Source organism: Chlorocebus sabaeus, chromosome 23 (genome assembly GCF_047675955.1).
Source record: "Chlorocebus sabaeus isolate Y175 chromosome 23, mChlSab1.0.hap1, whole genome shotgun sequence".
In the NCBI taxonomy this organism is placed as follows: Eukaryota; Metazoa; Chordata; class Mammalia; order Primates; family Cercopithecidae; genus Chlorocebus; species Chlorocebus sabaeus.
In genome coordinates, this window is record NC_132926.1 from 6,924,304 (window position 1) to 6,940,286 (window position 15,983).

A 15,983-nucleotide genomic window follows, 5' to 3' on the forward strand; every position below is an offset into this window, starting at 1 on the left:
TGATCAAAGGGTACGATATCAAGCAAAGCTAAAAAAACCACAACTTAAGATGAAAGTGGGGAGAACACAACGGTTATTCATCTTATCATTGTGTAACAGCCTGGAACAATGCGGCAATGGTGGGCTAAGATGGGGCTAACTGCTTTTATCATTTGCCAGCTCCTTCGCATGAGAAAATGCCAGGAAAATATCTACAGAAATTTCCATCTGTCACAGCAAGAAACTTATGCAACATGCCCAACTGTCTTCTGTTCAGTGTTTGTCACTGAGATGAGAGGAACTGTGGTAACTGTTCCCAAACTGAGACCCCATGAAGCTGCTACTCTGAATGATTTTTTCATTCCTGATAGGATGACTACTGACTTGTACACATATCATTCCAAATTCACATCATCCCTTCATTTTTACCCAGCCAGGCATCCAATAGATGACTGTGTGTGTAACTGAGTTAAAACCTCTCAAAAGTAGTAGTCTTTATTTACAAAAAGCTTTTTCAAATATCTGAGATTAGAAATCAAATCTTCCTGGGAACATCTTGTTATTTACGTAAGTGCCCAGGAGAAAGTGGCCTTCAAATTCTATACTGTTTAGGTAGGAAATACTCTGTACAGTTTGAAATCTAAAAAGAAATAAAAAGGGTTGAGAAAATGACAAAAGAACTACAGCTTACCTTCAAAAAGGCTTTCTTTTCCAAAGTGTTCATAATGAATGGAGGGATGGCTGCAAATAAAGACAGATCCACTTAAATCTTTATTTAATGTCAATTTTCAGCTTACATTTTTTTTTCAACCATTTAACAGAAAACTTCTGTCACTTTTAGGCTGTTTCCACTGTCACAGTAAAAACAGTTTGTAGTAATTCTTTAAATTATTACATTTGAATTCATTAAATTGAAAACTGTTCCTGTTTTCTAAATTTTTGAAAAGTAATATCACATCCTCTGCCAGCCAGATCATTTTATAATCTTGAAAACAACTTTACTTTTAAGTTTAAACAGGCAAAAATAAAAATATCAAGAACTTTTTCTTCCAGTATTAATAAAACAAAGTGCACAAGGCAGGGAGGATGGTGTAAAGAATCCTGCCTTGGAGTCAGGCAGAAACTGCTTCCATACAGACTAGACCAGGGGTCCCCAATCCCTGGGCCATGGACTGGTTTGGATCTGTGGCCTGTTAGGAACTGGGCCGCACAGAAGGAGGAGGGCAGCGGGCAAGTGAATGAAGCTTTAGCTGTATTTATAGCCGCTCCCCATTGCTTGCATTATGCTTGCGCTCTGCCTCCTGTCAGATCAGCGACCGCATTACATTCTCACAGGAGCCCGAACTCCACTGAGAACTGCACATCCAAGGATCTAGGTTGCCCGCTCCTTATGAGAATCCAGTGCCTGATGATCTGTCACTGTCTCCCATCACCCCCAGATGGGACTGTCTAGTTGCAGGAAAACAAGCTCAGGGCTCCCACCGATTCGACATGATGGTCAGTTGTGTCATTATTTCATTATATATTACAATGTAATAATAATAGAACTAAAGTGCACAATAAATTTAATGTGCTTGAATCATCCTGAAACCATCCTCCTGACCCCCGGTCCATGAAAAAATTGTCTTCCATGAAATGGGTCCCTGGTGCTAAAAAGGTATGGGACCGCTGGGCTAGACCACTTGCTAGCTGGGTGACCCTGGAGAAGTTACCTAACTTCTTTGAACTTCAGTTTTCTGTTTTCTTTTTCTATAAAATGGGGGAAATTGGATACAATAATGCATATAAAACACTGGGTATGTGGTGGACAGCATTTGTTCATTTGCTGACAAATTTTATCAGACTAAACTGTCATATACACTACTTCAATACGTCAATTATTCTTATAAATTGCACTGGGGCAGAAAGATTATATTTCTTCTCTGGGGACTAAAGAGTGTTTAAAATAGCCAAATCACTAGAAATGGATTTGATGGGCTGGGCTGGCTGAACGCTAAGAGGAGTGAGGCAATTCAAAACAGAAAAGACCACAATCAAAAGCAAACCCAGGGCCGGACATAGTGGTTCACAGCTGTAAACCCAGCATTTTGGGAGGCCAGGGTGGGTGGATCATTTGAGACCAGGAGTTCTAGACCAGTTGGGCAATATGACAAAACTCTGTTTCTACAAAATATATAAAAATGAGGTGGGCGTGGTGGCACACGCCTGTAGTCCCAGCTACTTGGGAGGCTGAGGTAGGAGGATCACCTGAGCCCAGGGAAGTTGAGGCTGCAGTGAGCCATGATCACAGCACTGCACTCCAGCCTGAGGGACAGGGCACTGCCCTGTCTCAAAAACAACAACAACAACAACAACAGCAGCAAAACAAACCCAGGGCAGAAGCTGGAGCTGCAACCTTGATTTCAGCAAATTTGTAAATCAGGGCTCAGCAGGCACACCGGGGTGGGTTCCATAGCCTCCTCTTAGGTTAGTGACAAACGTGCTGGTCCCTGGACTCAGGGGATGCTTTGCCCATGTTTCAGGACTGTGGCTATGCAGCCACCCCTCCAGAACACATTAGCCTCAGACAGGGCACCAAGGCACTCCTGTGTGAAATCAGGTAATAGCCGTTTTCCCCCAATTTGCCGGAATGTGAATAGAATGTTCCTCAAAGTTTTCCTTCATGCACTTTTCTTCAACGTTTGTTGCCTGCTCTGCCTGCCTGCTAACGAGCAGTCACAGTGACAAAAGGAATTTAAAAACCTCCAGAAAGTATTAATGGATGACTTGACAGCAGCTGGTGAAGTATACTTCACTGGCGAGCTTCATTTTAATTGCCAAGTGTTGTTTGCATTCAGTTTCGATGATGAAAATTAAACATACTAATTTCTGTTTGTTTTCTGTGAAGAGCACTCTGACTCCCAGGCCCTCTGATTTCTCAGTCTGAGAACTTTCTTTAGGCCCCGGTCTGAAGGTAGCTCTAAGCAGCCTTCGGGTGGACTAGAGATTCTCAGCAGAACTAAATACAATGTAGTTTCTGTTTCTGGTCATGCTGATCCCAGCCCCTACAGGGAAAACTGACTAGTTGCTTGGCACACAATTTATCAATAGCTGCTCTAACCATTTCAATTTGCTCCATCAATTCCTTCTGGTCACATTCCTGCTGTATGGCCCTGGTCCAGCCCACCACTGCCTCTTGCCTGGATTACCGAGGCAGCCTCCTGGACAGCCTCCATTGAACATTCTCGTTCCCCTTCAGCCGATTCTCAATCCACCACCCAGAGTCACACAAATAAAACCTAAGTCAGACTGTGCTGCTCCCGTCTTCAAAGCCCTGCCTGGCTTCTTACCTCTCAGACTAAAACCCAAGTGTGAAACGCCAGGGCTGCCATCCATGCTTTGTTGTCTGTGGCCTCCTGACTCCCTTCCTACTGCTCCCCACCCCTCCCACTGTGCCCTAGCTGCACCTGCTCCCGTAATGCCTGCAACATACCAGGCAAACTCCTGCCTGTGGTTCCCTCTGCCAGAATATTCATCCCTGATACCCACTTGGCTCACTCCCACACCTCCACCTAGTGCTCTTCCCGGCTGCCCTACCTCCACCCCTCCAAGCCCTAGCCCCCTACCCCCTTAGCCCTCAACACCACTGCACATGCTATAACTTTATTTACTTGTTTATTTTCTGCCACCCCCACGGGAAGGCAATTTCCACTAAGAGGCATGATATTTGTGTTTGTTTTCTGGTTCACAGATCTGTGAACGCTTGTTCAACCTGTACTGGAATAAACGACAAAGTCCTGCTAACCCATGCCAGGGGCTGCCATGAGAATCCTGGACACGACGACTTGTGTGATGGCTTGTTTCGCAGCGTTCGCTGACTCCCCCAAGCGGTTCCCATTTTCATCTGTGACAGGAATGCCAACTTTGAGTTCCCTGCAGAGCAAAACACATACAGAGAGCTCCACCAATGCCTTCAAGAAATGTCCCGAAACAGTACTATGTTGGGAAAGATCAAGCCTCTACTTAATTAAAATACCCACTCAAGTGTCATTTTCTGGTACTGACACATCTTTTTTTTTTTTTTTTTTTTTTTTTTTTTGAGACAGAGTCTCACTGTGTTGCCCAGGCTGGAGTGTAGTGGTGCTATCTCTGTTCACTGCAACCTCCGCCTCCCAGGTTCAAAGCGATTCTGCTGCCTCCTCCCGAGTAGCTAGAATTATAGGCGTGCGCCAGTGTGCTGGCTAATTTTTGTATTTTTAGTAGAGATGGGTTTTTGCCATGTTGGCTGGGCTGGTCTTGAATTCCTGACCTCAGGTGATCCACTTGCCTCGGCCTCCCAAAGTGCTGAGATTACAGGCGTGAGCCACCGCGCCTGGCAGACACATCTATTTTTAAATACCATGGACAAGTTTAATCCTCCTTTGATAGAAATAAAACTAAAACAACCTAGTAAACTTTTAAAACCTTTTTCAGTAACAATACGATTCGAAGGGTAGATATGCTAACTTCAATCTATGCTCATGTGCAAATTTGAGCAACTTTCCAAATGAGAAACAGACATAACACACCACATTATTAAGTCAACAAACTTAGTATGCTGACATGGAAAGTCACTCACACATGGCCATATTGTATATTTATTAACTACATTTACTAACACTAAGTATAACTTCTACGGTTACCCCTGTTTTTTGTTATCCATTCCAAAATGCTTTTGTTGTCCTCTCTTCTCCTTTAATTTTTGCCAGTTCTAAAACAATACTTCCAAAGATACAGAATAATGTTACTTTAAGCTCCAAAAGAAAATTCTGGAGGGGAAAAAAAAGGAATCTATTTTAGAGAATAAACTTTCTTTGGATAGACGTTGTCTAACCCAAGCACAACTCAATGTAAGCTTGAGATATATCTTTTAAACTTTTTATTATACAGACACAGAAAGACTATTCCAGCTCAGCCCCCTCCCCGCACTCCTCAGTCTGCTTCAACAATCAGTAACTCATGGCTAAGCTTGTTTTATCAACACACCCATCCTCATCCCCAACCCCAGATTATTGTGAAGGAAATCCAAGATCTCACATAATTTCACCTATACATATTAAAACGAATATTTGAAAGTTTCAACAAAGCTAATTATTACAAGAGACTCCCCCATCAAGCACACGTCCCTACTGAGAGTGCATATTCGTCTTACCTTTGCCTCATTAATGGAATATTAATGCAATTAGCAGCAGCTACGGCAGCAAAGGGAACAAAACGTCCTATCAGTGGTGAGACATGCTGCAGAGGAGAAAATTTCAAAAGTTTTATCTTATTTTTCCTGTACTAGCGCATGGAAGTAACTTATTTCTTCTTGAAAACTCTGAAAAATGCAGAGTCCTATTTGCATAGAAACTCAGGCCAAGAATACTTTCAAAATTTTCCTGGCAGTATTTGTATGTTTCCCACATGGGTGTGCGGGGACCGTGCAAGCTTCTAAGGCATTGTAGCTAAGTGTGGTTGCAGCAGGATGGGCTTCGGAGTGCCGAGAGAGAGATGCTCTCGCCTCTCTTCAGAGCTGTGGCCTGCGGCACACTGCCCGCTGCAAAGCCTCTGGAGGGCTGTCAGGATGGTGAACATTTAGCACTTTGTACACAGAGCCAGGCACAGACCACAGTCCTGGTAGGTGTTATCGGTGACAACTCTTCCCAAAGTTATTGGAAAATATAACTAAAATACGCAGTTGAAGATAAGGACTATAACAAGAAAGCCATACGACTTGAACTATTTTAAGAAATAATAGAGGGATTTAGAGCCAGACAGACGATAACAAATTAAGCAGCTTTATTATGGAAATAAAAATCTGAGTACCTTGGTCAATGCGTTGAGTCCTAGAGCCGTTGCTACAGCACCAGTTGTTGCAGAAACGTAAGCTGTTCCCAACTCACTGAAAAGAAAAAAGGGTATCGTGTAGACAACGAGGGCATGTCCGGAAACTGGTGCAACATTATTTGAAGAAATAAAAGGGAAATATAAAAGAGAATGATTCAGAATGAAGAGTCTACAAAACAACATTATCACTCCACAAATAGGGGAATCTAGAGAAAAAGCAAGCAGACCCGTAAAAAATGGGATTCTTCACACGTATCTTGACTGTAACTCCAAAAGCAGACACGTATTCTTTGAGGTGAGGTGGTTAAAATACATAAATAAATAAACATACACTTTGTATTCGTGGAAAGGAGGGGAGCTGTGTGCTGCGTGTAGGAAGCTATGAATACAGGGGAATGCATATTGGGCTAAATGTGTGGAGCATATTTGTTTAAAATACTTCTCAAAATATTAATATACAGACTGAAAGCAAAAACGAAGTGCTGCCATTTAAAAAATGATATCTTAACTGTATAAAAATACTAAGTCTTATCGTCCAAAAACTATAAAGCCCAAGCAATTCTCTCTTAAAAGAAATTTTAATTGCGATAAACACCACTGGGTTACAGAGTTCAAGATCCTTTGTTCCATATGACAACAGTAGAAGAATATGGGTTGTCAAAAGCAATTTTAAGTGATAAAAAAGAGAAGCACTTTTCTTTCAAGTATAATACAATTATGCTAACTAACATTTGTGGTTAACTAATCTTGTTAGCCTATTTTTCTTTTTAACAGGTGACAAAAAAATTAAACTCATTGCTTTCTTTTGGGCTCCACAGATGAGCTATTTTAAAAACATATCAGATACAAAGGTCACACCGCCATGGTCTCCCCTTGATTTCTGCAGAGACCACACTTTGTCGCCTCTACTTTTAACATTGGTGTCTGTCGACTCAGGCAGGGTAGATGGGGGAACAGCCTGTCACTTATCAGAGGCCAGACTGGTGCTGCCTGCTGTGTGTTCTATAGGGCCATGAGCTTCAGGGTGAGAAGGAGGTATCATCCTACCAGTACCTCCAAAGCCATGAGTAACGTCTGAGAAGGCAGGCTGGAAGAAGACAGTTTTCTTGATAGAGAGAGAGAAAAAGAAACACTTTACTTTTTAAAAAAAAAAGCTACAAAAGAAGATGCTACATAATATTCGGAACAATATAAAAATGTGTACACATACGCTTTTTTAAATAGGAGAGTATCACCACTTAATAAAATGAAGGTTGGAGAACTGCAGAAAGCGGTCAAATCTCATAGCCTTACTTGACAGTGAGGGGTGCGTCTCCACTTCTGTTGGTATAATTGACGACGGCATTGAAGGACTGGTTAATCCACTGCCAGAAGAGCACAGCCGGCGTAGTCCTAAAACAGAGCCATCCGTCACATACCCACCATCACCGGGACCCAGCCGCGGCACAGAACAGAAAATGTGGACACCAGTAACCACAGAGGAGACGTACTGGGGAAGGGAGAAAGCCACAAGGCCACAGGCTTAGGATCTGTGTGCTGGGCAAGCTTTTATCCTCTGGGATCATCCATGTCCTCGTTCCGTAGATATAGACAACACCAAGCTCAGAGGGTTACCATGAGGATGAAGTAAGATAAAAGTTGTAGACAGCCTGGTACAGAATAGACATTCAATAAATGCCAGATCCCTTCTTTTGGGGAAAAAAGACACAATGTGTAGGCTAAGCAGTCCTGGGCCCTCCTAACAGCATGAGGAGTGCTATATGTCTATGTCTACACATACACCTTTAGTGTGCCTGTATCTACACTCATGCCTATTCCTATATGTAAATGAATGGAGTCAAAGGAGAATGTGCTTGCAGACTCTTTATTTTCTTTCTCCATTTCATTCTGTTTTGGGGCTAAGATTTAGAAAAAAAATTCGACCTCCTTTTGAACAACTAAGAAGATGCTATTTAGCAGAGGGGAAAGGTTAAAAAAAAATAGGGTCCCAGAGTAACAACATTCAAACACAATGGAACCAAAAGTGAAATGACTTTTTTCTTTTTACATCCATAATGCCCCGTTTTTTGTTTTTTATTGTCTTCAATTTTATTTTTTATTGTATAAACTAAAGGAGTTCAACATGATGTTTCGATTCATAAGTAAATTACGGAACGAGTTAAGCAAGCTAATTACCTTGTTTGCCACTTCATATACTTATGAAATAACACTTATTTCAACAAAATTATTTACATGCAAAAATAGACTTTGGGCTTCTGTAATGGTAAACAAACTGTTGCTACATATTCATAACGTACCTGTAAAACGTCATCATGCAACCTGTGATGGTCATGTTCATGGGAACCTGGGCTGACATTCTTCCTATCAAAATCATCTTCTCCCCAGTGTCAGGATGAAAAGCTGAATCATAGATGTACTTTGCTCTCCACAATTCATTTTCTGTAAGACCAGGAGGAACAATTCCTTGCCTAAGAAAATAACAAATAATATGGCAATTGCTCATTTCAAGTATCTCCCCAGTACCCTAGAGACAAATGGCTACAAGATTTTAAAAGTTTATGCTCTGGCTGGGCACGTTGGCTCACGCCTGTAATCCCAGCACTCTGGGAGGCTGAGGCAGGCAGATCACGAGGTCAAGAGATTGAGACCATCCTGGCCAACATGGTGAAACCCTGTCTCTACTATAAATACAAAAATTAGTGGGGTGTGGTGGCACCCGCCTGTAATCCCAGCTACTCGGGAGGCTGAGGCAGGAGAATTGCTTGAATCTGGGAGGCAGATGTTGCAGTAAGCTGAGATTGCACCATTGCACTCCAGCCTGGTGACAGAGCGAGACTCTGACACAAAGAAAAAAAAAAAAAGTTTATGCTCACCTAAAACCTTGTGCCTAGATGGAGTGACAAATTTGTTACATATAGTCAGCAAAAATTGCAAAACATACAGGACAATAAGCACTTAAAATGAACATTTCAGGCTGGGCGTGGTGGCTTATGCCTGTCATCTCAGCACTTTGGGAGGCTGAGGCAGGAGGATTGCTTGAGCCCAGGAATTCAAAACCAGCCTGAGCAACATGGTGAGACTGTCTCTACAAAAAAATAAAAATCATACTACTGTACTCCAGCCTAGGCAGAGCAAGATCCTCTCAAAAAAAAAATTCAAACCTATTCATCTCAAATTACCTGTAGTTTGGAAAAGCCAGAAAAGAAATTATATATAGGGAACAGGGGAGCATTCAACTTTGAAATACTCTTTAAGTGACATATTTTATAATGTATTTTGAATTTGTAAACTCTAAAATATTTTAACCAATTAGACAAAATTATGGTAATTAAGGATATTCATTTTTATACCTATAGAATGAAAAGCTAGTTCAGGAAGAATTTTTTTTTTTTTTTTCTGAGATGGGGTCTCACTCTGTCGCCCAGGCTGGAGTACAGTGGTGCGATCTCGGCTCACTGCAAGCTCCACCTCCTGGGTTCACGCCATTCTCCTGCCTCAGCCTCCCGAGTAGCTGGGACTACAGGCGCCCCCCACCTCGCCCGGCTAATTTTTTTGTATTTTTAGTAGAGACGGGGTTTCACCGTGTTAGCCAGGATGGTCTCAATCTCCTGACCTCGTGATCCACCCGTCTCGGCCTCCCAAAGTGCTGGGATTACAGGCGTGAGCCACCGCGCCCGGCCTTTTTTTTTTTTTTTTTTTTAAAGACAGGGTCTCACTCTGTCACCCAGGCTGAAGTGCAATGGCATGATCTCGGCTCACCGCAGCCTTGAACTCCTGGGCTCAAATGATCCTCCCACCTCAGTTTCCTGAGTAGCTGGGACCACAGGCATGCACCACCATGCCTGTCTATTTTTTTTGCGTTTTTCGTAGACACAGGATTTCACCATGTTGCCCAGGCTGGTTTTGAACTCTTGGGTTAGAGCGATCTGCCTGCCATGGCCTCCAAAGTGCTGGCTTACAGGTGTGAGCCACCATGTCCAGCCTCAGAAGACTCTTGATGAAAAAAAACAAAAAACAAACCGTTAGGTACATCATTCTTTATTTCCTTCCCTTTATCAAAAAAACACATATTCATTGTCAAAAATTTAGAAAATACAGGAATCTATTACAGCACTTAAAATCACCGACGTCTTCACCTACTCATCTCCAGTGGTAATGTTTGCATGCGTACATTTTCAGTCTCTCTTCTGGAATCTAAATGTGATGTGTTTACTTAAAGGCATCACACTGGATCTGCTGCTTTATAACCGCCTTCTTTATTCAGTAATACATTGTAAACATGTCTCTGTGTCTTCAGATATTCTTCTATATAATCTATACTGGGTTGAACCATGTCTCCCCCAAATTCATGTCCACCTGCAACCTCAGAATGTGACCCGATTTGGAAATGGGGTCTCTGCAGATGCAATTAGTTCAGATGAAGGCACACTGGATTAGAGTGGTCCCCAAATCCAGTGAATGGTGCCCTTATAGGAAGGCCACGTGCAATCAGACGTAGAAGAAGGCCAAGTGATGGAGGCGGCAGAAATGACAGCGATGTACCCATAAACCAAGGCACACCAAAACATTCCTAGAGCTTCTAGAACCTTGGAAACCCCAAGGAGGGATTCATAGAGGGAGCACGGCCCTGTTGATACCTTGATATCAGACCTCAAGCCTCCATAACTGTGAGGCTCAAGTTGGTGGCAATTTGTTATGGCAGCCTTAATAAATTAATAGGCCAGGTGCGGTGGCTCACACCTGTAATCCCAGCACTTCGGAGGCCGAGGTGGGTGGATCATGAGGTCAGGAGTTCAAGACCAGCCTGGCCAACATGGTGAAAACCCGTCTCTACTAAAAATATAAAAATTAGCTAGGTGCAGTGGCAGGCGCCTGTAATCCCGGCTGCCTAGGAGGCTGAGGCAGGAAAATCACTTGAACCTGGGGGACAGTGGTTGCAGTGAGCCAAGATTGTACTACTGCACTCCAGCCCGGGCAACAGAGTGAGACTTTGTCTCAAAAAAAAAAAAAAAAAAAGAATACACCATCTTTTTAAGCGCTTCATAGTATTCTACTATACGTGATTATAAGATACTGTAATATATACCAGTCTCCTAGTGTTGGGCATATAAATTGCTTCTAATTTTACTCCATTTGTAAAGGATAAGGAAGTAAATAAACTCTCATACATAAATCTATCCCCACATCCAAGATTATTCTGAAAGAAATGAGTACATTTGCTGGAACAAAAGCTATGTACAACATTAAAACTTTCAGCTTTTTTCTCTACTTGACTATGTCTTTTAGCTTTTTTCTTTATTTGACTATGTCTTTTTTTAAAAAATCACCAACCACAGCAGCATCATTGTTATTTATGTAATTTGTATGCGTACTTTGTACACTATAATTAACCCCAATTTTAATCTTTTTGGTTGTGTTATCTGTTGTCCTGAAAATTATTATTTTTATGTAATCAGGTAGGAACAAATAAAATTTTTATCTAGAAAGATTATACAAACGTTCACCCATATTTCTAGCATTCTCAGAATAGTTGTTTTCTTTTTGTCATTTAAGGTTTTAATGTATTTGGAATTTATCTTAATATGAAAATGTGGACTAAGCGCAGTGGTTCATGCCTGTAATCCCAGCACTTTGGGAGGCCGAGGTGGGCAGATCACCTGAGGTCAGGAGTTTGACACCAGCGTGGCCAACATGGCGAAACCCCCCTATAAAACTTAGCTGGGCATAGTGGCAGGTGCCTGTAATCCCAGCTACTCGGAAGGCTGAGGCAGAATTGCTTGAACCTGGGAGGCGGAGATTGCAGTGAGCCAAGATAGTGCCGCTGCACTCCAGCCTGGGCAACAAGGATGAAACTAAGTCTCAAAAGAAAAAAAAAAGAAAATGTGAAACTTTCTTAAGTTTCTCTTTTGGCTGGCCTGCATCAATGGAGAGTTCGTGAGTACTAGTCTTGATTTCTAGACTTTCTATTGTGTTTCCACTTATCTACACATTCTGACGCCAACACCCACCATTTTAACTTGACAGTCAATTTTAATATTGGGTAGAGCAATCATCCCACAATCTATTTTTCTTTTTCTTGTTCTAAAATGCCTTATACTAACTTATTGTCCCAGATAAACCTTAGAATTATTATTATTATTATTTTTGAGACGGAGTTTTGCTCTTGTTGCCCAGGTTAGAGTGCAATGGCGCGATCTTAGCTCACTGTAATCTCCGCCTCTTCGGTTCAAGCGATTCTCCTGCCCCAGCCTGCTCCTGTAACTGGGATGACAGGCACCTGCCACCACATCCGGCTAATTTTTTTTTGTATTTTTAGTAGAGATGGGGGTTTCACCATGTTGGCCAGGCTGGTCTTGAACTCTTGACCTCAGGTGATGCCCCTGCCTCGGCTTCCCAAAGTGCTGGGATAACAGGCGTGAGCCACTGTACCAGGCAAGAATTATTTTATCAGTTCTACAGGTGATCACAATTGTAATTTGACTGAAACCGTATTAATCTGGAGAAAACTGACACCTCTACAATCTCCAGCCTTTCTACCCAGGCCTACTGCACATCTCTCCATTTACTCAAACTTAACATGATTCCAAATGTTTTCGTCATTGACGCAAATTTCTGGGTACGTTTTTTCCCACGTAATTTACATTTTTAAAAAATTGTTCTGGCTGGGTGCAGTGGCTCTCACCTGTAATCCCAGCACTTTGGGAGGCCAAGGCAGGGGGATCACGAGGTCAGGAGATTGAGACCATCCTGGCTAACATAGTGAAACCCTGTCTCTAACAAAAATACAAAAAATTAGCTGGGCGTGGTGGCATACGCCTATAGTCCCAGTTACTCAGGAGGCTGAGGCAGGAGAATGGCATGAACCAGGGAGGCAGGGCTTGCAATGAGCTGAGATTGTGCCACTGCACTCCAGCCCGGGGGACAGAGCAAGACTCTGTCTCAAAAAAAAAGATAATAATTGTTCTTATGAAGTGAATTAAAAACCCTGTGTAATTGCTTGTTGCTGGTACATAGGAAACTACTGTTGTTTTGTGTTTATTATAAGTAGCCCCCTTATTGTATTTTTATTTGTTCTATGGTTTTTCAGTTGTTATGGTCTCTTCTTTTTTTTTTTTTGAGATGGAGTTTTGCTCTGTTGCCCTGGCGAGTGCAGTCGTACAATATTGGCTCACTGCAACCTCTGCCTCCCAGGTTCACGTGATTCTCCTGCCTCAGCCTCTGGAGTACCTGGGATTACAGGTGTGCGCCACCATGCCTGGCTAGTTTTTGTATTTGTAGTACAGACGAGGTTTCACCATGTTGGCCAGGCTGGTGTTGAACTCCTGACCTCAGGTGATTTGCCTTCCTTGACCTCCCAAGGTGCTGGGATTACAGGCATGAGTCACCTCGCCTGGCTGAGTATTCTCATACATATTACATACATTATGGGAAAAAAAGAAAGGGCTCATGTCCAAGTTTGGGAAAAATGATTAAGCAGCTTTATTTTTACTCCTGGACTTTTTAGAAACTTTGAACAGTCAATAGAATGTGACATTCTCAAAAGTGGAATGTAAACTTTCTCAAATTTGACTACCAAAACCCTCTCCCTTTCTCTCTCTCTGCCTCCCTTGATTCCTCTCTCCCTTCCCCTGCCCCGCTTTTTTCTTTCTCTAAGTATTTCATAGGATTTCTTTCTTTCTTTCTTTCTTTTTTTTGGAGATGGAGTGTCACTCTTGTTGCCCAAGCTGGAGTGCAATGGCATAATCTTGGCCCACTGCAACCTCTACCTCCTGGGTTCAAGTGATTCTCCTGCCTTATCCTCCTGAGTAGCTGGTATTACAGGTGCATGCCACTACGCCTGGCTAATTTTTCGTATTTTTAGTAGAAACGGGGTTTCACCATGTTAGCCAGGCTGGTCTTGAACTCCCGACCTCAGGTGATCCACCCGCCTCTGCCTCCCAAAGTGTTGGGATTACAGGCATGAGCCGACGCGCCGGCCAGGGTTCCTTTTCTTTAGAGGTCTTTTTGGGAAGTTCAGCTCTAGTGTTCCATTATTTCGTGCACAGATCACTACTGATGTGGGATATGCATTCTTAATAATTAAACAAGTACTACGCATTATTCCTGATTAATTATTTTATAGGAAATATATAATTTTACCTTCTTTTGGGCATTTATGAAGATGTGGCTTTTTTGCTCTGACATACTGATGTGATAAATTACATTAATAAATGTCCTAAATATAAATCACCTTTTCATTCTTGGAATAAATTCTACCAGTTCATGTTTTAACACAAGGTTGGATGTTACGTGTTAGTGTTTTATTTTGGATTTTTGCATTATCAATTTGTAGGACAGGCCATTGTTTCTTTTTGTATTTTTTTAAAATCATTTATTGTATCAGGGTTGCAATGAATTGGGAAGCATTTCTTTTTTTTCCTATGATCTCATAACATTTTAAAATTAAATCAGCTTTATTGAGGTATAATTTAAATACCATAAAAGTCATCCACTTTAAGTGTCCAATTTGCTAAGTTTTGAAAAAATGTACTCAGTGGTGTAACCACCCCAGAATTGTGGTACAGCATATTTCCATGTCTTCAACAGTTCCCTTGGGCCCCTCTGGAGTTATTTCCTCACTTCCTGTCAACCAATTTCTAACACTATATTGCCTTTTCAAGAATTTCACACAAATGGAATCATAGAGTGAGTAGACACATATTTTGTGTATTTTGTATTTGACCTCTTTCACTTTGCATAATGCTTTTGAGATGCACCTTGTTGTTTATATGAGTTGGTTAATCCATTCGATGGATGGATGTACCAGTTATTTATTTATTTATTAATTATTATTTTGAAACGGTGTTTCACTCTTGTTGCCCAGGCTGGAGTGCAATGGCGTGATCTTGGCTCACCGCAACCTCTGCCTCCTGGGTTCAAGCGATTCTCCTGCCTCAGCCTCCCAAGTAGCTGGGATTACAGGCATGTACCACCATGCCCGGCAAATTTTTTATATTTTTAGTACAGACAGGGTTTCTCCATGTTGTCCAGGCTGGTCTTGAACTCCTGAGCTCAGGCAATCCTCCCGCCTCTGCCTCCCAAAGTGTTGGGATTACAGGCAGGAGCCATTGCGCCCGGCCAGTACCAGCTATTTATCAATTCTCTTTTTAGTTATTCTGAAACTGCTTTTGCAAAATTATAACTAAGGAAATTATGACAGTGAAAGAAATCAGAACTAACCGACTCTATCTTGCTTGTAATCCTTAAGCGGTCCTTGTTCATTCTTGGGCATAGGCTGAACTAACCTTGGGAAGGAATTCAGTTCATGGTTTGACTCTGAAACAAAATGACTCCCTTCTTGCCTAGGGTCCAGTCTGCCTCTGCAGGACTACCAAATTAGTTACAAGATTAGAAATTACAGTTTAAGGGTCATGCAGTCTCTGGCTCCAAGAACCTGAACCTCTCCAAATTGCTCCCGGGTCTAACGTCACTGTATTGTAAAACCTAAGATCAGACCTTGAGATATTTTGCACTTTGGATCAGTTGACGCCATCCAGACCAGTAATCTGGCCCAACCAGTTCTGCCATCACACCCAGGAAGAGAAGACATTAAAAAACCTCACTTCGAACCTCTATGATTCCATCTTCAACCTGATCAATCAACATTCCCCACTTCCCAAGCCCCTACCCGCCAAATTATCTTTAAAAACTCTCACCACCAAATGCTCGAATGCTCGGGGAGACTGATTTGAATAATAACAAAACTCCAGTCTCCCTCACAGCCACTCTGCGTGAATTACTCTTTCTCCATTGTGATTCCTGTCTTGATAAATCGGTTCTGTCTGGGCAGCAGGCAAGGTGAACCCAACGGGTGGTTACAAAGTCTAGTAGGTGAAGTAGGTGTGAAGTAGTATCTTCTTGTGGATTTGCATTTCCCTAGTAACTAAAAATGCTGAGCATAGTTCCATATGCTTACTTGCTATTCCTGTATTTTCAATGGTGAAGTGTCCTCAGTCTACTCAAATCTTTTGTCCACTTAAAAAAATTGGTTTGGGTAATTACTGGTTGGATATAGTTTAAGTGATATAGTTCAGTATTGATAGAGTTCTTTATATCTTCTGGATACAAATCCTTTATGAGATATAAGTTTTGCAAATATTTTCCTTCAGTCTGTGAAT

At 42.0% G+C, this 15,983-nt stretch overlaps 1 protein-coding gene across 6 annotated transcripts in view; it reads right to left on the reverse strand.

The window, feature by feature from the left end:
• Positions 1 to 15,983, reverse strand: part of SFXN1 (sideroflexin 1) — a 51,627-nt gene that overhangs the window by 12,366 nt on the left and 23,278 nt on the right. For 4 of the 6 annotated variants that reach the window (XM_038010257.2, XM_008015343.3, XM_008015345.3 and 1 more), the window contains 6 exons: positions 8,124 to 8,294; positions 7,120 to 7,218; positions 5,806 to 5,881; positions 5,150 to 5,235; positions 3,764 to 3,891; positions 671 to 720 (listed from right to left, as the gene is read on the reverse strand). In XM_038010257.2, the coding sequence (XP_037866185.1) occupies positions 671 to 720; positions 3,764 to 3,891; positions 5,150 to 5,235; positions 5,806 to 5,881; positions 7,120 to 7,218; positions 8,124 to 8,294 (610 nt within the window). The remainder of the gene's footprint in view (positions 1 to 670; positions 721 to 3,763; positions 3,892 to 5,149; positions 5,236 to 5,805; positions 5,882 to 7,119; positions 7,219 to 8,123; positions 8,295 to 15,983) is intronic. The other 2 variants (XM_038010248.2, XM_008015347.3) reach the window with 2 other exon arrangements.